The 23,223-nt window shown below is 48.5% G+C and overlaps 1 protein-coding gene across 3 annotated transcripts; it reads left to right on the top strand.

The window, feature by feature from the left end:
- The first annotated feature begins 10,236 nt into the window (after positions 1–10,236).
- Slc31a2 (solute carrier family 31 member 2) lies at positions 10,237–22,164 on the top strand. Of its 3 annotated transcripts, XM_040757407.1 has the most exons (5): positions 10,237–10,351; positions 10,672–11,119; positions 16,157–16,223; positions 19,783–19,972; positions 20,764–22,164. In XM_040757407.1, exons 3-5 carry the CDS (start codon positions 16,157–16,159, stop codon positions 20,930–20,932), a joined length of 426 nt encoding a protein of 141 aa, XP_040613341.1. In that variant the 5' UTR covers positions 10,237–10,351; positions 10,672–11,119; the 3' UTR covers positions 20,933–22,164. The 3 variants fall into 3 exon arrangements, with proteins under 3 accessions (XP_040613341.1, XP_040613340.1, XP_040613342.1); XM_040757406.1 differs by lacking the exon at positions 10,672–11,119; XM_040757408.1 differs by lacking the exons at positions 10,237–10,351; positions 10,672–11,119 and adding an exon at positions 12,743–12,766.
- The last annotated feature ends 1,059 nt before the right edge of the window (positions 22,165–23,223 follow it).

Here is a 23,223-nt window from a genome sequence, read left to right as displayed (position 1 = left end):
GCAGGAGAATCAAAAGTTCAAGATATCCTTGGCTGCTTGGCAATTTCAAGGCTAGCCCAAGATACATACATTTATATGTATACGTATATAAACCCTCTTTCATATACTAAGAACATGAATAACCATAAACTAGATCAGCTTAAAAAACATTAATGTTCAACTCATAGCTTTTTGTACTTAGCATTTAAAGATAAACTCTTGGACTGGAGGGATGGCTCAGTGGTTAAGAGCATGTACTGCTCTTCCAGAGTTTGGTTCCCATTGCCATCATCAGACTGCTCACGACTGCCAGTGATTCCAGATCCAGGGGATCCAATGCTGCTCTGGCCTCTTTGAGCACTTGTGTTCATGTGCACACACAAACACACAATTAAAAGCAGTAAGAATAAATCCAGAATATAAAAGCTCTCAATAAAGACCAACCATTGTGTGGGTGCTGACTGCACCCTCCTTTCCTTCTTGTATCAGATGTAGTCCAACAGTTTTTGATGGAACTGTCCCAGATAGCTCATTCATAAAATATTTAACTGCAGTTGTTGACCAAAAAATGGGTTGGCTGCAGTGCATGGGGACATATGGCCTGAATCCCAGCACTTGAGAGGCAGAGGCAGCTGATCTCTGCCTTCAAGGCCACCCTGCAGAGCTAGTTCTATGACCACTGAGGCTACACAAAGAAACCCTGTCTTGAAAAGAAAACAACAACAATAAAAAACCAGAAAGGGTTTGGGTGGTGATTTGAGAACTAGGTGTGATGCTGCTGTCCTGCAAACTTGGCAAGTAGAAATAGGATTAGGAGTTGAAGGCAAGCCAACTACAGAGTAAGTCTGAGGTCAGCTTTGGCTACTTGAAACTCACTCTCAAGACAACAACAGCAACAAAATGGTATGGAGACGGATAGCAAGCTGAAAATGGTGACATCCTTTGGAAGGTTGAAGGTAATTGTTGCTTTAGAATGATTCTTCTAGATGTAGACCAGGTATCCAGACAGTCTCCCCTTGCACTGCTGACCGCAATGGAAAAGGACATCCAGACCCAGCTGGCCACTCACAAAGAACTATTGTCACCTTGCTTCTTGAGCACTTGGGCATGCCTCCTAAGGAAGAGGGAGTCAGCCCTCAGAAACAGAGCACTCGGGGTCGCTCTCTATCAGTGTGTATGCCCCACAGTATGCTACTTGTCCCCCAAAAAACAAAGAGATGGCGGTCAGGATTGGAGAGATCCAACAAGAAACTTGGAGACAAGAGGACTCTGATATTTGCCTGCTTCCAGCTTGACTAAGAGAAGGGCCCCGCCTCAAAGGAATAGGTGGGTACTGATTGGTGGAGACACCGTCTGGTCTCTGAATATGTTTACAGGTACACATACACACACACACACACACACACACACACACACACACACAAACACACACACGCACAAGATCTTTTCCTTAAATGGGGCTGGAGAGATCTCTCAGCTGTTAAGAGAACTGCTCTTCCAGAGGACTGGAGTTTGATTCCCAGCACCCACACCAGGTGGCTCCTAGTGCTTTTCTGCAGCAGTGAATCTGACAGCCCTCTTTTAGCCTCTGCAGGCACTGCATTCACATGCAACACCCACACACACAACACATACACACATGCATGTAATTAAAAATAAAACGTGAAAAAAAGGACGGAAGTCATCGTGGTCTACATCATTGCACCAGTCATAAAAACTAAGTCACATGAAGTGACTAGTCCAGAATTAGGTTTGAGTAAAGGTTCAGTACTGTTAGACACCATCAGTGTGATCCTTAACATACCAGAGACTATGTCAGGCCCTGTTAATTCAAAAGTAAACTCCATGTTCTGATAGCAGAGACAGATGAATTGACAGGGTATTGTCATAGGTTGGAAATATAAACATGGAAATACAAGTAGAAATTCTGTATCATACATTATCTTTATTCTTGACTTCACTCATTTGTTCCTATAGAGGCCAGCAGAGGAAAAGTGCCTTCCTGAAGCCTCAGGACTGGAGTAAGGCCTCCTGAGACCCATTCAGGTAAGATGTTCCTGATATTTAGCTCTCTGAAGGAAAGTGTGCTGTGTTCTTGCTCTTTGGGGTTTTGTCTCTGATTCTGGCTTTCTGGAAACTATCTTTATGTCAGTGTCTGGAAAGACTGTGTAAGTGAACTCCTTGTCTGGTTCATGGGCTCAGCTCATTTCTATGGAGGTGATTACAGAACACTTCCAGGAAGCTCTGAGCCCTGCCTTCCTCCCTGTAAAGCAGCAGGGCCTGCATGTGGAGACGGCTGTAGATGAGGGTGTCTCATGGCACCAAGAAACAGGAGGAGACTCTTTAAGAGGTGATCTGAAGTAGAAACCCTGACAGACTAGGCTAGAGAGACTCATTGTCGTCAACACTGCCTCTGACTGGAAGCAGCACCAGCCCTGAGCTCTGCCAAGTGGAGGTTGGGGTGTGGGTTACCAGTTAACCATGAAGGAGCCATGCCCCAGATTTGCCTCCCAGGGCTAACCTATGACCAGCAGCGAGTGTCCACTCATTTGTCCTTCCCACATTCACTGGAAGTGCTGCACCTCCAGTCCCAAGTGCTTAGCCACACCCACACCTGGTTCCAGAACTTCCCCACACTCCGGGCTCACACATCAGTGCACACGAATGCAAAGGTTCCATCTGCCGACTCACAAATGCTGAGTCATAAACCCACAATCATTCACACCTGCTCTCGCATGTGCACACTCACACCTCACACACCGGGTGGGGTCTCACCGCAGCACCTTGTTGACCCCTCTCTGCCGGTCTCCAAAAGGGATGAGGGCACGATTAAAAAAGAATGCCTGCACTTCTGGTATCAAGTTAGAAGTTTCTTCCACTTGATTGCCAACTTCCAGGAGGTTCAGGGTTTTGCGATTCCCAGGGCCCAATGACAGCAAGTTATCTGCTGTGTGAACAAAATCTCCACTATTTATCAATGGGCTTTTCACATTTCCCTCTGAGATGCCACTGAGTGTCAATTTCATGCTTTACCAAGTTAAATAAAGTATTCCTTAATATGAATCCCTCTTTACAATGCTTGTCTAGGGACTAGAGAGATGGCTCAGAGGTTAAGAGCACTGGCTGCTCTTCCAAAGGACCCAAGTTTGATTCCCAGCACCCACATGATGGCTCAGAACTGTCTGTAACCCCAGTTCCAGGGAATTCAACGCCCTTTTCTGGCCTCTGTGGGCACAAGGCACACAAGTGGTTCACATACATAGATGTAGGTAAAACACCCATATACACAAAGTAAATTAAATTTTAATTTTAAGATGACAAGTGGAAGGAGGATAAAATAAAAGAGGATTAACTATCCAGGCCTGGTGGTACAGGCCTGCAGTTCCAGCTACTCTGAAGCCTAAGACAGAAAACGGGCAAGTGTGGCACAGCCTGGGCTACACAGTGACTTCAGGGTCAGCCTGGGTGAACTGATGAGTCAACCAGAGACATTAACGGTCCATAGGGATGGAATTAGCATTTGAGCACTTGTCTAGCACGCAAGAGGGCCTATATGCATCCTTTAGAACAGAAGAAGAAAAAAGGCCGACCTCTGGGGAGTCTCAACCGAGAGTAAAAGGCACAGGTGTAGAATGTAACTTAATGATGTCTGCTTACCTTCCTGGGCAGGGTCTAGGGTTGATCCCCCAGTGCCACATAGGAAGGGAAGGAGGAGGGAGGGAAGGAGAGAAGGAAGGCAGGAGAAAAGTGAGAAGATAAGGAAAGAAAAAAGGCACACAATGCTCTGTCTACCCTGCGCCCCGGGTTCAGAGCAGCAGAGCTGTCGAGCATGCTGCCACTTAGGAGTTTCCTGAATACAGTCATTACATAGGACTTCCTATTGGGCCATCATTTAGCAACCGCAGCCCGCCTTTTATATCCAGCAAGAGAACTGTGCACTGTGACTGGATTGGGTTCAAAGTTAGCATGATGCTAAACCCGGCAGCCTTGGACTGAGGCTCACTCAATCACCCACTGACATCCCAAAGTCAAGGCTCATTCAAGGGCCCACCTGGTGTCCTTCTGGAGAGCACTCTTGCAGTCAGGGCTAGACCAGTGCTCCACCCTGCCCCCACCTGCCTCACCCAGAGGATTGCATCAGAGCCAGAGCTCTCATCTTCTTCCTTCTTCTAGGACTGGGGGTGGGGGTGGGGGATGGGGGGGAGGGGCTATTTCCAGTGCAGGCGAGGGAAGGTCTCTCCCTGCAGGTACCTTAACTCTTGCTTGAGAGTTAAAAGAATGATCAACTGTTGGCCATTTCATCTGGTTCAAATGGGTACTCCCATGCCACCAGGGAACAGGTTTTCCCAGTTGCCTTTGTCCTCCAGCATCAAACAGTCACACTAGGAGCCAGCAGGTCAACCAAGGGTGCCAGCAAAACACTCCAGGGCTCTGGGGGGGTGAACATCAGGCTTTCTTACCAAGCAGAGAAAACCTGCCATCGAGCACAATTTCCATTCTCCAGCTGAATCCTGCCTTGACCCATCTTTCCTGGTGTTGAGAAATAAAGTCCAGTTGGGCTCAGGTGGACTTGCTCAGGGACACATCCTGGAGGCTGTATGCCTCAGGGACTCTGCATAAGGACAGAGTAGGAACTAGCAGTTTCAGAAAAAAAATCAGAATATTTTTCCATAAGAACTGGAAGTGCAGAGTATATTCTTGATAAAGACTTGCCTTCATAACACTTTAGTTTTATTCACTTACATGCATAACAAATCCATTCACATTAACCAGAAGGCAAAGTGTGAGCAGACGTAGGTGAGTGAACCCAGCAATGGTTGTACATTCAGTGGAATATTATTCAGTCTCAAAGGGAAAGGAAACACCTGGGAAGATCCTGAAGACACTACACTAAGTGAAATAGGCCACAAGGGACTAATGCTGTGCGGTTGATTCCCTTTATTTGAGTTATAAAAGTCGTGAGATCTCAAAGATGGAACAGAACGTACCGTGGTCGTTGCCAGGGACTGGGAAAAGGAAGGAATTATGAATATAGAATTTCACTTTCACAAGATGAAGAGTTTGGGGGATTGGCTGAACAGCACTATAATTATATTTGAGGTTGCTGAATTCCATACTGTGAAATGGTTAGCATGGTTAATTTTATGGTGTGTGTGTGTGTGTGTGTGTGTGTGTGTGTGTGTGTAAGTGCGTGTGCACTTGTGCGATGTATATCTGATGTGAGTGCACACATGTTGTGAATGCATACATGTGCATACATTTGGAGATCACAGGAAGACATTGATGTCCTGCTCTATCATTCACTACCTTATTCTCTTGAGACAGGGTCTCTCACTGAATTTGCAGCTAGCCTGATGACCAGAGAATCCCAGTTATCGTCCTGCTTCTGCTACTCATCACCCAGGGCTTGGTTACAGGCATGTATGACTGTGCCCAGTTTTTTACATGGTCTCCAGGGACTCTAGGAACTTGAACTCAGGTCCTCATGCTTGTGTACCAAGCACTATTTAGCACTAAGTCACCCCCTCCAGCCCCATTATGTGTATTTTGCTATAATTTAATATTTGCTCTATTTTTAAAGATCTTAATTTTATTTTAAATTATGTAAGCATGTGTGGTGGTGCATGCAGGTGTCCGGAAGCTATGATAGGGTATTGGTTCTTCCAGAACTGGAGCCACAGGCAGTTGTTAGCTGCCTGACATGGGTCTCAGAGACCACCTGGGTCCCCTGAAAAGCCAGTAGGCACTCTTAACCACCAAGCCATCTCTCCAGCTCCACAGAATTTTATATTTTTCTTCATTTTTTTTGAGACTGGGTCTCGCAGAGGCAAGGATGACCTTGAGCTTCTAGCCCTCCTGCTTCTACCCCCATGTGCTGGGATTAGAGGTATAGCATCATACCCAGTTCATGTGTTACTGGGGCCTCATGCATGCTAAGCCAGCAATCAAACAACTGAGCTATATCCCTGACCTTCTGTGATTTTCAAAAGAAGCGTAATTGTGATCTGTTGCCGTCCACTGACAGGGACATGGATAGCTTTGTTCTTCAGGCCAGTCTATCCTACGGATATGGGCCACTTAGAGCATCCGGCCTCAGAGCTCGGTGCAGCTTTGATAGGAATGCTTGGAGTCTCCTCCTACAGGACACAGGCCCATGAGTCCTTGGACAACCTCAGGGCAGGCGTTAAAAAAAGGAGTCTGCATGCGCAGCGCGGGCAGGGACGGTGCTCACACGTGCTCACCTTCTTAACCCTGGCCTCAACAATGAATGGACCCACAGAACTTACTTTTCCCAGCCACCCAAAAGCAAAATGTTCTGTCTCTCTCCGCTGTCTGTAAGCATGTTTGCTCTGGCTGAGCTGAAGATTGTCCAGGCAGGAAATAAGTTACAGACACTGATGTCCTCTCCGGTAGGCTGAACAATGGCCCTACAAAAATACCCACGTCCTAGTGCCTAGAAATAGCGCATGCATGTTAGCTCTCAAGTCAAAAGAGGATTGGTACATGTGCTCCAGTGAAGGATCCTGCGCAGATGTTCTTAGGTTGTCTGGATAGGTCTAGAAATATTCACAAGGGTTGGAAGGAGGCAGAAGACAGCTGAGGAGAGGTGTTATGAATTGCCACCCCCAAGTATAACTGTCCATCTGCCAGAGCAGCTGAGACTGTTTTCAAGAGGGCTTTAGGACTGGGTCTGTTGAATGTTGATGCTCCCTCAAAAAGGGAGTGGGGGTAGAGAGGGTCACTGGACCTTCATCTGAGATTCTGGAGACATTCTCTCCTACACCTCCCCAGCAGCTATGTATAATTCCGTCCTAATCGCATGTGACTTCTTAGCCCTGGGAGGTGCTACAGTAAACACACTGTGGAAGGTCAAATGAAGGGGTGATCTCCATCAAGCAGGCATGAGACCTGCTTCGGGGTCCACCACACTCCTGTAAATAACTCCCCACCCGCACACTGAAGGATATTGGCTCCCTAAGTCAGTAAACCGTTATTGGTGCCCTGAAACAAGGCGGGGGAGGGGGATGGAGCTCTCTGGGGAAAGAGTTCCTGAGACACAGGGCTGTGGGAAAGATGAAGATGCTGCACTACTGCTAACACTGAAGACAGAGGAACGCTGTTGATCCCCAAGCCAACAAATGCAAGGAATGTAGCTCTAGAAGCTGGGAAGGGTAGGGACAAGGACCCTCCCTAGAGCCTCTGAGTGCTGCAGTCCCTCTGTAGTTCTGCTGATGGCTTTATTTCACTCACAGTGAATCTGCTTTCAGTCTTCAAATCAACAGATCCCTAAGGGGATAAATACATGTTGCTCTAAGTTGTCAGGAAATCTGTCACAGCAGTCAAAGGATAGTAACACACTCCAGAACAGAAGCTGGCTGGCTCCTGATCTCCCTCATCCCTGCAGACTTCAGAAACTCCAGAGGAAGATGTGTGGACAGTCCAGAGTCCCAGAAACACATACACTTAGGTGCATCCCAAATTCTTTGGGACTCTCTTGAAGCTAGGAGAACAGAGGCCTAGAAGAAGAAGCATGGTGTTTCCCCAGGAAGGAAAGGAACACCACTCTCTGGCTCCTTGTTAACTGGAACATGTGCAATAGGTATCCCGAGGAGCTGTCCTTGGGATGCAGCCATCCAGGTGAGCAGGGTCATGCTCAGGAGCAAGAAAGCAGAGTGAACGACAGAGACCCTGCCTCAAACAAAATGGAAACAAAGCATTTGTCCTCTGCTCTCTGCAAGAACACTGTGACACTTATTCCTGCCCCCCCCACACACACAGCAAGAAAGACAATCAAAGGAACAAAAGTTTCTGCTGGGTGTCAGTGGTATGTGCCTCTAATCCTAGCAATCACAGGAGGATTTCAAGTCCACATATACATACACTGAGCTGCTGGCCATTGCTGTGCTCTGGGCATGCCACGGCCGTTATTATCTGGAAATCAGAGAAGTTGTGGTAAATCATAAGAGACCTTCACCCTATTGGAATTCCCTAACGATCCCTCCTGAGGGGGAGGGAGGGCTCACTCCCTCTTGAGGAGGAGGTCATGAGATGACACAAGGAATTCCACTCCTCACTAAGGACATATGTGGCTAACTATTGGAGGGGTGCAGAGACTGTTCCTCAGTGATGCAGCTGCCTGTAAGTAGCTCGTGCTCTTGTATTTAACTACTAACCCATGCTTCTGTAAGTAAGCCCAGTTAAACTCACTGGTTCATCAAGTTGGGCTTGGTTGCCGTCATGTTTTGGCCTGTCACTGGGACTCTATCATGTGGATCCCCAGGAAAGCCAATGCCCACCTGCAGTAACATGTGTACGTGTGAGCTTTCTGTGAGCAGAGAATGACCAGTCAGATTTCCCCACTGCTAGCTGACTCTGGACAAGCTCAGTGCCCAGCTGCAGTAGCATGTGTACGTGTGAGCCTTCTCTGAGCAGAGATTGACCAGTCAGATTTCCCCACTGCTAGCTGATTCTGGACAAGCTCAGTGCCCAGCTGCAGGGCCCTTTGCTGCTCTTTGGGTACTGTCACATTTCCTGCCAAGGGTTTTGTCTCAGGCTCCAGGTGTGGGCCGTAGAGATAGGGAGAAGTGAGTTCAGACTGCCCAAAAAGAACCTGGGAGGAATCCTGACATAGACAGAGGTGGGGGCAGCTCTGCTGTAATCCTAAAGTCTGGGATTCTATGTCTGAGTCAAGTTCTTTTCCCCGGAGCCAGAGAAGGGGCAGCCTCTGGTGGCTCAAAACAAACCAGCCCGGTAGGACACAGGGTTAAATGCTGTAGTCATAACACCTCAGGAGAGCTAGGACTAAGCATGAAGGTCATCAGATTGTGACAAAGCCAATGAAAACTGTCCAATGAATGAGGCTATGTTGCTAATCTTTTCCTGGGCAATGAGGGGGAGGGGCATGTTTTGGCACAAGAACCTCCTTTGCCTGCTTCTGTGGCTAGGTGCAGAGGGGTTAAAAAATGACCCCGACTCCCACCCCTGCTCAGATCTCCCTCATGTATCTTGTAGGTATGCTTTCCTTGAGGCTGTACAACCCTCCTTAACTTTGGCCAGAAGCTGTGTGACCCTGAGCAATGGCTTCACCTTTTACAGATGGCTTTCTCCTATGGGTGGAAATATTTGTTGTTGATGATGACAATGGCTTCCACTTATCAAGCAAGTTTCCACTGCCAGGTTTAATGCTGAGAATTCAACACATGTTTTCATTGAGGCCTTTCAACACCTCTATGACATAGATTCAATTATCATTATTATTTAATCTTATCAGGAAGCTGAGCCTCATATGCCAAGCTGTTTGTCTGAGGCCTCATGGCTAATAAATACTCCAGAACTCAGGGTTTGAGCTGAGAGGGCAGGCTTCAGTCTCAAGATCTCAGCTAACCCTTGGTCAGTATTCTTGGAGGAGAATGTGTGGGCAGATTGGTCAGCAAAGGATTTCCAAGCGTATTTAAGAACTTATATAAAAGATTGTTGATGTTTGGAAAAGAAAGTTTTAAATAGTCTTAAAAGTTTGATACGCATCCCTAATAAAACTAGGTCAATGAGATGAAAATGGAAATACTAATAAGAGAAAAGGTTTATTAACCTAGTAATAAGACAAATACAAGTTAGGATTGTGAGGGGAGAATGAGAAGAGAGTGATCTACAAGCATAAAGTAGCCCTGGAGAAACACGGAATCTGCACCCTATCTTGGACTGGAAACTGTGGGAACGTCTCTGGCTTACGAGCCCTCGATCTATGAGAGTCTGTTAATGAAGCCCAAATGAACTAAGATTTTGTATTACCTACAAGGAAGATGAAAAAATGTGCAATACAGAAACACAATCTTAGTGAGCATGCACACAAGAAAGAAAATTACAACTGTGCACGGCTGTCTGCTTATCAGATCGGAGAAGATAAAGTGGCAACAGTTAAGTCGGAGGCGTAATTGACTTAATGTACTCCTAATTTGCTGCTATTGTGTTCCCGGGATGAACATTTTAATTTTCCAGTCAACATATGTTAAGCTTCGCTAGGTGTCCGATCAAAAGGAAAAAACAATGAACATCTTTTTATGATAATTGCCAAGGCAGAGTCAGTAGCAGGCGGCCGGGCTTGCTAGGGATGGCGGCGACCCTGCGTCAGAGCAGCCAGGACCCGGGTGGGCGCGTGGGTCCTCCGCGGGTGGAGGGACGTGGCCTGGGGCGGGTCGGGGAGCAAGTGAGAACCACAACTCCCAGGCGCCCGCGCGCCGCCTCTCCCGGGCCACGTGATCCGCGCGACCTGGGCGCGGTGGCAGCCGCGGTCCTGCGGAGCGCAGTGCGGGACCGCGAGTGGACGGACGGACGGACGCGAGCCCGGCGGCCGCCCCGTACGCGCACCATGGCGGTGAGTGCTCGGCTGCGCGGCGGAGGGCGCGGAGGGGGCGACGGAGCGGTGGGGGCGTGTGGCGACGCCGGCGCAGCAGGAGCGGGGCTGGGGGCGCGGCGGGAGGCCGGCTGAAGCCCTGGAGTTTGTCTGTCCCTGCCCGCCGGGGGTCAGTCACTAGTCTGGCCGGCCCGCGGGACTCTACAGGCGGGTGCGGGGTGAGGACTGCGGTCCCCTCCCGGGAAAGGGTTCCTGCGAGGGCAAGCCCGCACCCCGGCTCGGCCTGTCCCGGGCAGGGCCCTCACTTCCCCATCCTTCGTACCCCCGGAATCTGAAAGCAGCGTTTCCCCGGATGGAGAATGACAGCTGGCAAGATTGCTCTTTGAGGAGATCCTACCAGTTCCCTCGTCTCACGAAGCCTGCCTCGGGATCTAAGACAGGAAGCCCACACAGGCCGTCTGATGCAGAGGCTCCCCGCCTCCTGTAACCCTTGATAAAGGTGCCTGGGTGGTCAGCGGCAGCACGCCGCCTTTCGTCCCTTTCTGGAGTGTCTGGTTAAAAAACGCAGGCACATTTCTTTAAATTTAGCACCTATTTGAGAAAAAAGAAAGCGAGTCCTGTGAATGGCTCCGTCTTTGGCCCCCGTCCCTTCTCTGTGAGGTCCGCCCTTCATAAAGCACAGATAAACTGCCTGCTGGAGACACAGATTTTCCCCAGTGGGAACGCTGGGTCCTGCCTTTCGTCGTAGCTCAACATAGGACCTGCCAGCTGAAAGCTGCAGTCCCTTCAGTAAGTCTGCGCGTGCTGATTTTGGATCCTTTTTGTTTTGTTTTGTTTTATTTTAATCCAAAAGACAGAAAGAGTGGAAGGCAGGGGCACCACGGGTTTTGAACTTGGGTGGGAAGTGGAATCGTTCCCTCTGGGCACTGCTAGTTGGGGACACCCGGCAGTCTGGCCTCCCAGCTGCCTCGTGCTCCCCAAGGTCCCAGCCACTTGCCTCTCCTCCCACAGGTGGCTGTGTCCCCTGCCCAGGTCACCCTGCCTTTCTGCTTTTGTCTGCAGTCTCTCTGTTTAAATTATCTATTGTGCCTCCCATTTCCCTGCTAAACAGTTCTGAGGCTGCCAGCCTTGTCTCATACATCGGCTCCCTGGGGTCTGCACATTCCTAGCACACGAAAAGGAGATACTGTTGAGGAAGTCGACTGTCTGTAAGGCTTTCCATGGGCGGCAAAAGGTGTTGGCTGTTGTTTTGCTCCTGAGATAGTTGGCCTGGACCCAAGGATGATAGAATAAAATGAGTTGTGGAAACTCCCAGGGTGACTAAATTAGCTACTGGAGACATTCCATTCTTGCGTACTGCTTACCTAGTCAGACTGGGTGAAGGAGTGGTGGGCACGGTCCCCACCTGGCAGGGAAGGCTCCAGAGGCCCCTCCAGCAGTCTGATGGAGGCAGCCTCAGGATACGTGGGATTTTGCCCTGTTGCTTGCTTCGTCGTGCATTTCCCAGGTCACCAACTATTCACTGTGAATTCTAACAAGATGTCTCAGGGTGGTGGAACTCAAAATGATTTTCCTATTTGGTACTGTTGTGGCTTTTTATGTTTGCCAACTACCACTTTCACATTAGGAAGATAAAGTGCCCATTATTCAACATGACTTTGAAGTGACTACTTATTTTCCATACTGAAGCCATTAGGTAATTTACCTGGCCAGCTCCAGCTGGTAGGCAGGGAGCATGGTGGTTCAGACTATGTCTGCAGCCATACCCCTACAGATACTTGCCCCAGAAATACCCAGAGTGCTTATCAGACATGCGCAATTTGAAGAGTAGCTCATGCTTTCTAGAAAGTTCTATGACTCTGAACGCATGGGCCTTTAAACAATAGCAGAAATGTTGGGTTGGGGGAGACACAGGGCAGGCAGTGAACGCAGTGCAGGCCCTCGGAAGACAAAGGGCTGCAGGGTGGTGCTATTCAGTCAGGTGAGTTTACTCTTCTCTGGGTCTTCTGAAAGTCCAGAAGGTATGTGTGCCGAGTGGACAGTCATCCCCGTCCCCAGGTCTTGTCTACAGGGGACAGGTCTGCACACGGGGGATGAACACTCGTGGATGAAGCGTCCCTCTCCATTCACAAACAGACACAAGATCGTTGTGGACTCCTCTTGTCCTTTATTGTGTTTCAGTGCAGGAGTAAAGCTCACGTGGGAGCCTGTCTGCACCAAGTTCACTGGGATCTAAGGAAGTGAAGCCAAACCAGGGAAAAGTCTTCCTGGGGCTCAGTCCTCATTTTACAGCGGGGGACTGAACTCCAGGAGGTGTTTGCTGTGTGGCTTGCTCAAGGTCCTAGCAACAGCAGGAAGGAGACACAGGATGTCCAGCTTCAGAGTCCATGCTCTGTCCACTAGGCTTCCTCGTCTGCCCAAAATGTACCACACCAAGTGAGCATCAGAGCCCTGTCCTCAAATGGGTCTCATTAAGATCATCTGGCCCTTGCCCTGGGTTCTGATTGACAGGAATAAGGAGGCCAGGCACCTGCGTTTTTCAGGAAAGCTCTGGAGTCTTACGGGAGCGTGATCTACTTGGGCAGTGTGGGACTTGCTGGCAATCTCTGCACTCGGGTTCACCTGTGTTTGTGGAACCAGGATTGTGCAGCCTGTGTTCCGCTCCAGCACCCTTCCTCCTAACGTCTTCCCAGTCGTGTGGCATCCTGGTTTTCAGCTGTAGTGCGAAAACACTGGCTTCTCTTCCCTGTCCTCACAGGCCATCGTCTGGTTTGCTCCATTGTGGCTGCATGGAGGTCTTTTCTCCTAATTTTCTCCCTGCCCAGCTTCTCCCTTCCTTTCTCCCAATGTTATTTTGCCTCTGCTATCTTATATCTTTTTTTGGAATGCTTTGTTGCTGTTATTTTTGTGAGGGAGTTGTTTTTGTTTTGTTTGTTTGGTTAGTTGGTTGATTTTTCTGTAGCTTTGGAGCCTGTCCTGGACTTGCTCTGTAGACCAGGCTGACTTCAAACTCACAGAGGCTGCCTCTGCCTCCCGAGTGCTGGGATTAAAGGCGTGCGCCACCAACGCCCAGCTCCTTTTTTGGAATTGTTAAAAGTAACATTCAGAGACTCAGTTGGGCGAGTGCTTGTCTAGCACACAGAGTCACAGACTGGATTTCCAGTGCCACAGAAACTAAGTGTGGTGGGGTGTTCTTCTGCTCCCAGTACTCAGAAAGTGGAATTAGGGGGATAAGAAGTTCAGAATCATTCTCAAGTTCAAGGCCATCCTGGGCTACACAAAGCCCTGACTAAAACAAGAAGATATGGACTGGACAAATGGTTCAGCAGTTAAAATCATGTTCTGCTTTTGCAGAGAATCCAGTTTGGATCCCAGAACCCATGTCATCCTTAAGTAGCTCACAACCGCCTGTAACTCTAGCTCCAGGGGGAATCTGGTGCCCTCTTCTGGCCTTTATGGGAGCTGCACTCATGCAAAAGCCCACACACAGACACACACCTAGACACATACTTAAAAATATTTTTGCCTTTAATCAAAACACTTGGGAGGCCAATGGATCTGGTATACACAGAAAACAAGAGGCATCCCCGTGGGTTTTCCTCCACAAATGAGTGCGTGTTTACTTCAAATGAGGGTGAGATACAAATATATGGGTTCCACTCCTGCTGCTGCTGCTGCCATCTCACAGTGTAACCCTAGGCATGCCTTAACTTCCTCTTGGGCTTCCTTAGAAGTTGTGTTGAAAGCAGATTCTGAAACCAGTCTGCTTGAGCAAAAGGGCCCACATGCCAACAGATACACGGAAAGTAACAATCTCCCAAGTTATATTCTGCCCAGCAAGAGAAGGAAGGGAAAGCAGGCAGGGTTCAGGACCTGCCTTCAGGCAGGAAAGAGAACTGCTAAGTTTTGTTTTGCCCAATCCCAGACTTGATTACAGAGTCATCTCTCAGAGTATGTCTTAACAGCCCGTGGTTCTCACGGAACACTTTTGAGAAATATTCCTTTAGTCTTGACAGATTTGGGAAAGAGGGCCCATTGGCTGTCATCCTCACACTGTCGTCTCTCAACTTCCCTGGGGTGATGCTGAGGCTCCAGAAAGCCCTTGATTGACAGATCTGGTTTGCTCCCAATCTATTATCTTTTTTTTTTTTTTTTTTTGAGATGATAACTCACCTTACTCCAGGTTGGCCTGTGTCTTGGTCACTGTTCTACTGCTGTGAAAAGACACCATGACCAGGGCAACTCTTATAAAAGAAAGCATTTAATTTGAGGCTTGCTTACAGTTTTTCAGAGAATTAATCATCATCATCATGATGGCAGGGAGCACAGCACAGAGCAGTAGCTGAGACCAACATCCTGATTGGTCAGCAGGGAGAGAGACACTCGGGACCTGATAAGGGCTTTTGAAACCTCAAAGCCCACCCCCAGTGACACACTTCCTCCAATAAGGCAATGCGTACTCAAACAAGGCCATGCCTCCCAATCCTTCTCAAGTAGTGTTACTCTCTGATGACTAAACATTCAAATATCTGAGCCTTTGTGAGCCGTTCTTCTTTAAGCCACCATATTCTAGAACTTATTATGTAACCAAATGGCCTGGAATTCACAACAGTGCGGGTGCTTCAGCCTTCCAACTGCGGGGATTATAGCTGTGAACTCCCATGGCCACCTTCATCCTGCTGGTCTTTTTTATCTCCTTGGATGCTCAATTTTGAGAAGTGGGGAGAAGGAAGAGGTAGATGCGTATGATCTGTAATTTAGGGCTGTTACCTACAAACAGGTTTGTGGCTCTGATGTTCAAGTGGCCAGAGAATGCCCAATGGCATAGCTTTCAGACAAAGTGACAGCTAACCTGATTTTCCTGTCTTCATGTACCCACTGAGGCATGTCTCAGTCCAAACTCCCACAGCCTTTCTGAGAACACCCTCTTTCTCCAGGTTTTCCTCCCCAGAACACTCATTGAGTACTACTAGGGTTCTCACGAAGCCCACCCAAGGCGAATCCCTTTCCACCTCAGGCCTCCCCTTTCCCACTCACAGATGAGGTGGGGCTCAGAGGGCTGGAGTTGGAATGAATCAGTGCTTCTTCTTTTTTTTTTTTTTTTTTTTTGGTTTTTCGAGACAGGGTTTCTCTGTGGCTTTGGAGGCTGTCCTGGAACTCACTTTGTAGACCAGGCTGGTCTCGAACTCACAGAGATCCACCTGCCTCTGCCTCCCGAGTGCTGGGATTAAAGGCGTGCGCCACCAACGCCCCGCTCAGTGCTTCTTCTTTATGACGTTAATGGTACTGGGGCCTCACATATTTGAGGCAAGTGCTCCACCCTCCCCCTTTCCTTTTCAGTGCTGGCCACGGACGGGTCAGAAAGAGTCTAGTGAATGAGTAGATGTGTGTAGTATACAGATGGGAGACATCTGTCCTTAGCCTTGCATGACAAACTATGTGGCATCTGTCCAGGTTCACTAGAAAAGAGGACTCCCTGCTGGCTCTGGGGAGGTTGTTCCAGAGCTGAGCAAAAAGGCTGAGCCAGTGTATTGGGATTCCTCCTGAGTTTGGAGGACCCAGAGAGGACATCTCCATGTGTTATCCCAAGTCTGGTTGGCCTTGTGAGGTTAGGCTTTCCCCATCTTCACTGCTATGTGGACAGGGCTCAGTTATCAGTGCCATTGACCCACCTGAGCAAGCCCCTCCTCCTCCATATGGCTTCTAATAGCCCTTCTATCATGTAAGTCCTGTAGCCCCAGGAGTTCTCCCAAGGCAGCTCTAGAGAGCATCAGGAAGCAGGACCTCTGTGCGCAAGCCTCCTGATGCAGATCTCATCTCTTTCAGATGCATTTCATCTTCTCAGATGAGGCTGTGCTTCTGTTTGATTTCTGGAGAGTCCACAGTCCTACAGGTAAGAACGGGGAAGGTCACTTGTCGTTTGGCAAGCCCCATAGTGCTGGGCAGTGGAGAACCTGGGTTCTCTTTATTTTCTGTGGGCAGTTAAGGCACATTGAGCTAGAACTGTGCATTTATCATTCTAAAGCAGGCTAGACATAGGCCAGATGCCTGTCATGGCAGATGTGCCTTTCCCTACAACAGATGGCCATTGTCCAGCTACCCCCTGCAGACTAAGCAGTGGAGTAGAACACCATTTTGTTAGTATCTTCCCAAGATTCTGTGGGTTGACTATGCTAACTAAGTGGCCTGCACTCAGGGCCTCCCATGCAGTGGAGGCAGGCCGTGGCTGGACGCTCTTTCTGAGGAGTGTTAGTGTCTTGTACTGGTTGTGAACCGCAGCCTCAGCTGGGTCTCTTGTCTGAACCTCACAGTGGCGCCTCCTGTAGCCGGGGCTTCCTCATGGCAGAATGGCTAGGTTTTAAGAGCTAGTATCCTAAAAGAACATGGGTGAAGTGTATGAGGGTCTAAAAACCTGCCCTAGGAGCTGGTGAGAAGGCTCAGTTGCTAAAGTCCTTGCTGAGATATCATGAAGAGCTTACTTTGATTCCCAGCACCCTTGTAAAAGACAGGCATGGCAGCATGCACCTGTAATCCCTGATCCCTGGGCTTGCTAGCCAGCCAGCCTATCTTTAGCTTCAGCAAGAGACTCTGTCTCAAAAAGAATAATGTAGAGAACAATAAAAGAAGATACCTAATGTTGACCCCTGACCTCTCCACACACGTGCGCCCATACACACGTGCATGGGCATATACACATATTCACGTACACATACAAGAATAAAACCCACACTTGGAAGTTACATAGCATTATCTTCACCTATTGATGGATCCTTTGACCCTTCCAGGCTAAAAGGGAGTGAACATGGCTCTCGTCTCCTGTTGGAAGGAGGGTGTGGGTACGATATATGGGAGTGAGCATCTTCAGAAGGTACTCTCTGCCACAAAGACTAGAGGGTAGCCTGGAAAGCTAAGGTAGATGTGTATGAGCAGAAAGGAGTTGGATGATGGATGCAGGTAAGTATTAGGACAGAGTGCCATCATTTAGACAGTGAGAGCTGGTACAGCCATGGAGCAGCAGAGGCTGCTGGAGAGGGGCTGGGTTCTGGGAGTCTGGGAAGACTCACTGTTTTGTGTGCTTCTTCTCCATGATTAAACTTTTACCACAAGCATAGAATTGCCTGTGGTTGCCTTGAAAGACCCCCGAAGGGAATCTTCCCGGCAGGAGACCCTTGCCCAAAAATCGAGACAGAGCCACTGGATGCAACAGCAAGAGGGTTCTTTATTGCTCACACAGGCGCCTGCGGATGCTGCAGCACTTCGGGAGGCTGAGCATACCGGGCTGGATTTAGTACAGCTTATATGGGGTTTGGGGAGGTAGAAGCGGGCTTTATTTGCATATGAAGTCCTGCGTCCTGCGGACCTTGCAAGAGTGGCTCTCAGTCAGGTCCAGCAGGCTTGATAAGCAAATGAGGTAGAAGGCGAGAGCACAGCTGATAGGGTACTTGTCTTGGTGAGGTCACAGCTTTTGAATTTCGCGCTCTTAGGAGGGGCGTGGTTTACATGAGTGTGGGGGGGTCTTTCAGGCTATTTAAAGAAAAAAGAAAATGGTGTTTTCGCCTTTGTGAAGGTGAAAACAGCCTATGGTTTTTCCTTTTCTTGCACTCAAGACTCCCATGGTCAGATGTGTAGTTCTTCCACACCAACCATCTTTCCTGCAGCAGCTGAGTATCCAACAGTTGAGTTTAACTCTGACACTAGAGCTGGTGCACACCCCATAGATCAAGAGCACAGTCCCTCTTGGACTGCCTCCCATGCTAATGCCTGTACTTCTGACCAGTGAGCTGTAAAGCCAAGGCTATGACCCCTCCCCTCTCCCTGCCCCTGCCTAAGCAGCATCAATATTTGCTGGAACAACTCACTGGTGATCAACTCAGCCTGCAGCCTGTCTGTTCCCCGGAACCTAGGGGTAAGGCTGAGTGTTCCCATCTTCTTATCCAATGTTGGTTCCCCTCTATCCTGAGGTCAGCTACTTAGGGACTCCAGCCACAAGTCACTGGCACATATAAGCCTCTACTAGCAAGTACTTATTGGATACAAGGTTTCCTAGTATATAGCCAAAGCTGGCTATAAACTCACAATCCACCTACCTCAGCTTCCTCAGGGCTGAGATCACAGGCATGTACTACCATTCCCAGTTCCAGATATGTTCCTGTCATAAAGCTCATAAAACACTCTGGATGGGCCATTTATAATCCATTGTCAAACACCAGGGTTCATTTTGCCCAGAAGCACTAGTAAGTACTTACTATTCTCTTTAACTTATTGGATTTTCCTCTATAAATGTAATACACAAAATACTCATGGACAGTATTTACAAAAGTTAGGCAAGAAGAAAGTAAATACCCACTGTATTCTAACTTGTTGTTGCTCTCCTTCTGTACCCTGTCCCAAGGTTTCTGGTAAACCTACATGTGAAAAATGTGTGCTTCCAGGTGTACACCACTCCATGGCAAGGAGTCTTGACAGAGACGTGTACAGAATATGGGGGCTAACGGGGATGGTGCTGTGTGGCTTCTTCACCCCACCCCTGGCTCTGCCAGAGTGAGAAGCCACACTGCAATGTGTCAGAACTACAAAGAAATGTCTAGAGAGGCAGGAGAGGGTGAAGGTCTGAGCTTAATGCTGGTGAGGAGGAAGACACCGGTGGCTGACTCCAGATTCAGAGTGAGTGGAGAGTCCTGCCTCCTGGGGTAGTCTCCTGGGGTGTCTGGGGGAGGTGCTTTGCAGGGAGCTCTATACCTTGGCTTGCTTGTTCTGGGGCACTAGGGATCAAACCTTGGGCCTCACCTGTGCTAGGCAAGCATCCTGTCTCTGGGCCTTTTTACTTTTTGAGATATGTTCTCACTAAGTTGTTTAGGTTGGCCTGGAATCTAGTCTATCTCCCTCATCCATCAGAGTACCTGCAGTTACATACAGACCTGTGTCCAGCATCCATCTTGCTTTTTTATTTATATGCGTTCATACTTATATGTGGAAGTGGATGTGTATGTGTGCGTGCATCAGATGACATCCTCCTTGTTTTTGAGACATGATTTTCTCACTGGCTTGGAACCTGCCCAGTAAGCTAAGCTGAGCCGGCCAGCAAGCCCAGGGATCTGGCTGTTTGCTTTCCCAGTGCTGGGAGTACAGCAGAGGTAGCTGCCGCTGCCATCTCCTCCTCTTCCTTCTTCCCTCCTCCTCCCCATAAATCTGTCTGCCTTTGCCTTTTAATGTACATCACCACACCTGACCGCCTTCTTTCTAATTGGCAACTGTCCATCTTATGTGGCACTCTGAGATGTTTCAGTACACGCGTAGGTTGTGTAGCATTCAGTCAGGGCCAGCCCACCTGTCTCCAAACTTTTATCATTTGTTCATGATGAAAACATGTAGAATCCTCTCCTACCTTTTTTGTAATGTGACACACTAACATTATCTGCCAAAATCTAGTTTTCCACTTGGCCTCTTCACAGGCATGGCCCTCTCAGTGCTGGTCGTCCTGCTCCTGGCTGTATTATATGAAGGCATCAAGGTTGGCAAAGTCAAGTTGCTCCACAAGACTCTGGAGAACCTGCCTAATACCACCAGCCAGCAGCTCATCCTGGAATCAGACCAGGATTCTACAGGCTCCGGATCAACTCCAGCCAATGGTACCCACCTCAGGTACAAACCATGGGTGGAAGGATGGCCAGAGCATTCACTCTTACACCTGACAGGTGGTTGGGTTCAGAGAAGTTTAGCCCCATGAACAGAAAGATAATTTGCATCCCAAGAAGTATTTAGTAAGATGAATTAGAGCCTGGGTCTATGATGTCTGGAGCTACCTATCAAGCAGCCTCTTAGGATCCCAAGGGTTTCTCAGGGAACTTCAAATCTGTGCCGCAGGCCTATCAGCCTTTCTCACCAGGCTCCCAAACACAGAGGTCTGCAGGTAGTATCCCACTTGATGGGAGAGGGAGGCGTCCTTTCTGTGCTCGAGTCCCTCTCTGATCAGGCTTTACAGGCCCCAGTCTGCCTTCTCTGCAACCTCACCTACGCTTAATGAGCCTGCCTTTTATGTCACCAGCCACCTTTTATGTCACCAGCCACCTTACCTGGCCGTCTCTCACCCTCATCACCACCCAGTGTTTTACTGATAGAAAACCAGCACTCAAAAAGTTCAGAGATTTAATAGGAAACAAGTCCCTCTCTTTTCATGGCTTCTCCACCTCCCACATTCAATTCAGAGAGACTGGCTTCCCAATGCTCTCTTCTGATCCCTGTCAGACAAAATTGACTACATAAGCCCCATTTGCCTAGGATGGCAGGAAGCTCAGAGCTAAACGTGGTGGGAATGTCCCTTTGGAGAGAAATCTCTACTAGGTAAAACACGTTATGCTGGAACTCAGGCTTTCTGTCCTAGTAAAACACACCTGCTCATCACCGTTTAACTAGCTTGTTTCTCTTGTGCCTAGGTGGTTTTTGTTTTACTTCGGCCAGGCCCTAGTCCATGTCACCCAGGTGGTCACTGGATACTTCGTGATGCTGGCTGTTATGTCCTACAACACCTGGATTTTCCTCGGTGTGGTCTTGGGTTCAGCTGTGGGCTACTACCTGGCCTACCCACTTCTCAACATGACATAGTGAGCCAGAGATGTGCAGGTGCTCAGGGCTGGAGGGCGGCCTCTGCTCCAGACACTGTACTTCCAGCTGCGGCTTCCTATGACGGCCATTGCTCACCTCTTTCCCAGTTCCTGGCAGCTTTGAGCTGAAGCCAGCAAATTGTCCCTGGAGCTTGGAGGACAGTGGAGCTACCTCCTTTCCCAGCCTGGCTTACATAGGGTCCAGGCCTCCTGTGGTGCCTTAAACAAGTGGCTGTGACCAAAGGGAATATGGAGACTGAAACCTGGAGTTAGGGTAGCCAGGCCGGTGACCATACACCTCAGACTGCAAATTAAAAATTTCCAAAGAGCTTCAGTGAGGAAGGTCATGGAACCTGGATACCTTTTTTGCTTTGTGCCTTAATGCTAGGAGCATCTCCAGTCTTGGAGGATGGACCATGCCAGCTCCTTCTCACCTTTTTGCCTTAGAACACATAAAGACTGCCACTGACAAACCACTTTTTTTACCTTGAACTCCTGGTTGGCGATTTTGCACATTCATACAAAACCAATTTTCTAATGAGCTCACTGCGTTCATGATGGTGTCTGTTGAAACCCGTCTCCCTACCTAGGGAAGACCAGCACTGACTAGAGGCAGGGAGCCGGGCTTGTCAGCAAGGCTGCAGACATGTCTACTGTGTCGATGCCCTTTCATTTGACAGCACTGCCTGTAGCAGCTGAGTCTTGTGACCAGGGCTTTACCGGATCCTCTTGTTTGCATCATAACAAAGCTGACTGCCCCTTATTTCTTACTTGCTGCTAACTCCTAATGACCTGATAGGGAGCCGTGAGTCAGTCACTGAAGCACTGATTCAGCAGGGGTGGCTGGGGGTGCAATAAGAAGTCAAACCAAAGTCAAGTCATGCTAAGAGTTAACTGGACTCCTGGTATTTGAGCCTTTTCGTTTTACAAATAAAAGTTAAGACACAAGAATGGGGACATATACCTGTAATCCACAGTACTCAGGAGACTGAGCCTGGAGATTGTGGGTTTGAGGGCAGCCTGGGCTACATACGGAGTTCCAGGCAAGCCTGGGATGCACAGTAAAACACACACACACACACACACACACACACACACACACACACACACACACACGGCAGTCACTGCTATATACTATGTAGTGTCTATGTTCAAGTACTCCTGAAAGATGATTTTAAGCTTTGGGAATTAAAAACAAATAACACTTTAATAAATTTCTATTTTTGAACAGTTTGTGGTTGTTGGTCTGTTTCTCTCTTTCGAGCAGTACACAACTCTTACATGTTACCACTGCAGAGGCTGAGGAGATACTTGAGACCAATGGCTAAATTGCATGTGTTAAAGGCCACTCTGTGTGCAGAGAAACTCCATCTGTAAGTGTGCCTGTTGGTAGACACCACAGTATCAGCTTAGTGTGGTAGGTTTGTGTAACAGATATCTGCTGTAAGAAGAGTAGCTGTTACACCCATGTTGGCAGGACAGTTAGCACCTTCCTTCCTGGGGGCAGAAGCAACACCATGGCCATCTCGCCGTTTGAAGCAAGAGTCACAGAAAGTATAGTAGAGGCAGGGCACCTGTGGGCTTGCTTGTTGCATTCCCTCTGTTCACAGTGCAGTCTGCGGTCTCGATGGAGTTGTGACACCTATGCCAAGCCCTGACCCGTTTCAGCTCCCAGGGCACTGCTGGGACAGACACATGAGTAACTGGCGCAGGTTCCTCAACTTGATACGGTTTTATTACAGTCGTGATATTTGAGGCTTTTGTGGAGTAGTGGTTTTTAGAAAGTTTTTTGCCTATGGTCTATAGAGTGAATATATGGTTAGACTTTGGTAACATATGTCCTCATTTTAGCATTCTTCAGAGCCAAGTCACAAAAGGTGGTACTTTTCCCTACTTAATTTTCTTAAAAAACAAATACCTGGCGGGCGGTGGTTGTTGGGGAAGTCTTATGTCAATAAAGCACTGTTGGGCCAATAGGAATCTAGATAGGTGGGACTAGGAGTCCAGGAGGACTCTGGGAAGGAGAAACACAAGAGAGTAGAGATGTAACGCCATGGGGTAGGAAGTCCGGTAACTTCTCCGGTAAGACACATACTTAGATTAACAATTATGGGGTAATTACTTAAGTCAGAGCTAGCCAGTAAGAAACAAGCAAGACCAACAGCTTCATAATTAATATAGCCTCCTATGTGTTTATTTGGGACTGATGCGGCTCTGGAACCAGGCTGGCGGGAAGGCTTCTCACAAGGAAAAAACTTCTCTTTACAGGTGGTGGCACACACCTTTAATTCC

The sequence above is a fragment of the Mesocricetus auratus genome, unplaced genomic scaffold (genome assembly GCF_017639785.1).
Source record: "Mesocricetus auratus isolate SY011 unplaced genomic scaffold, BCM_Maur_2.0 Super-Scaffold_100014, whole genome shotgun sequence".
In the NCBI taxonomy this organism is placed as follows: domain Eukaryota; kingdom Metazoa; phylum Chordata; class Mammalia; order Rodentia; family Cricetidae; genus Mesocricetus; species Mesocricetus auratus.
Note: the sequence above shows the minus strand (reverse complement) of the source record. Positions and strands in the feature narration are given on the sequence as shown.

Coding starts and splice junctions, on each gene's coding strand:
- Slc31a2 (XM_040757406.1), top strand. Junction 16,224..19,782: donor GAGAGTCCACAGTCCTACAG/GTAAGAACGGGG, acceptor GCCTCTTCACAG/GCATGGCCCTCTCAGTGCTG. Junction 19,973..20,763: donor GCCAATGGTACCCACCTCAG/GTACAAACCATG, acceptor TCTTGTGCCTAG/GTGGTTTTTGTTTTACTTCG.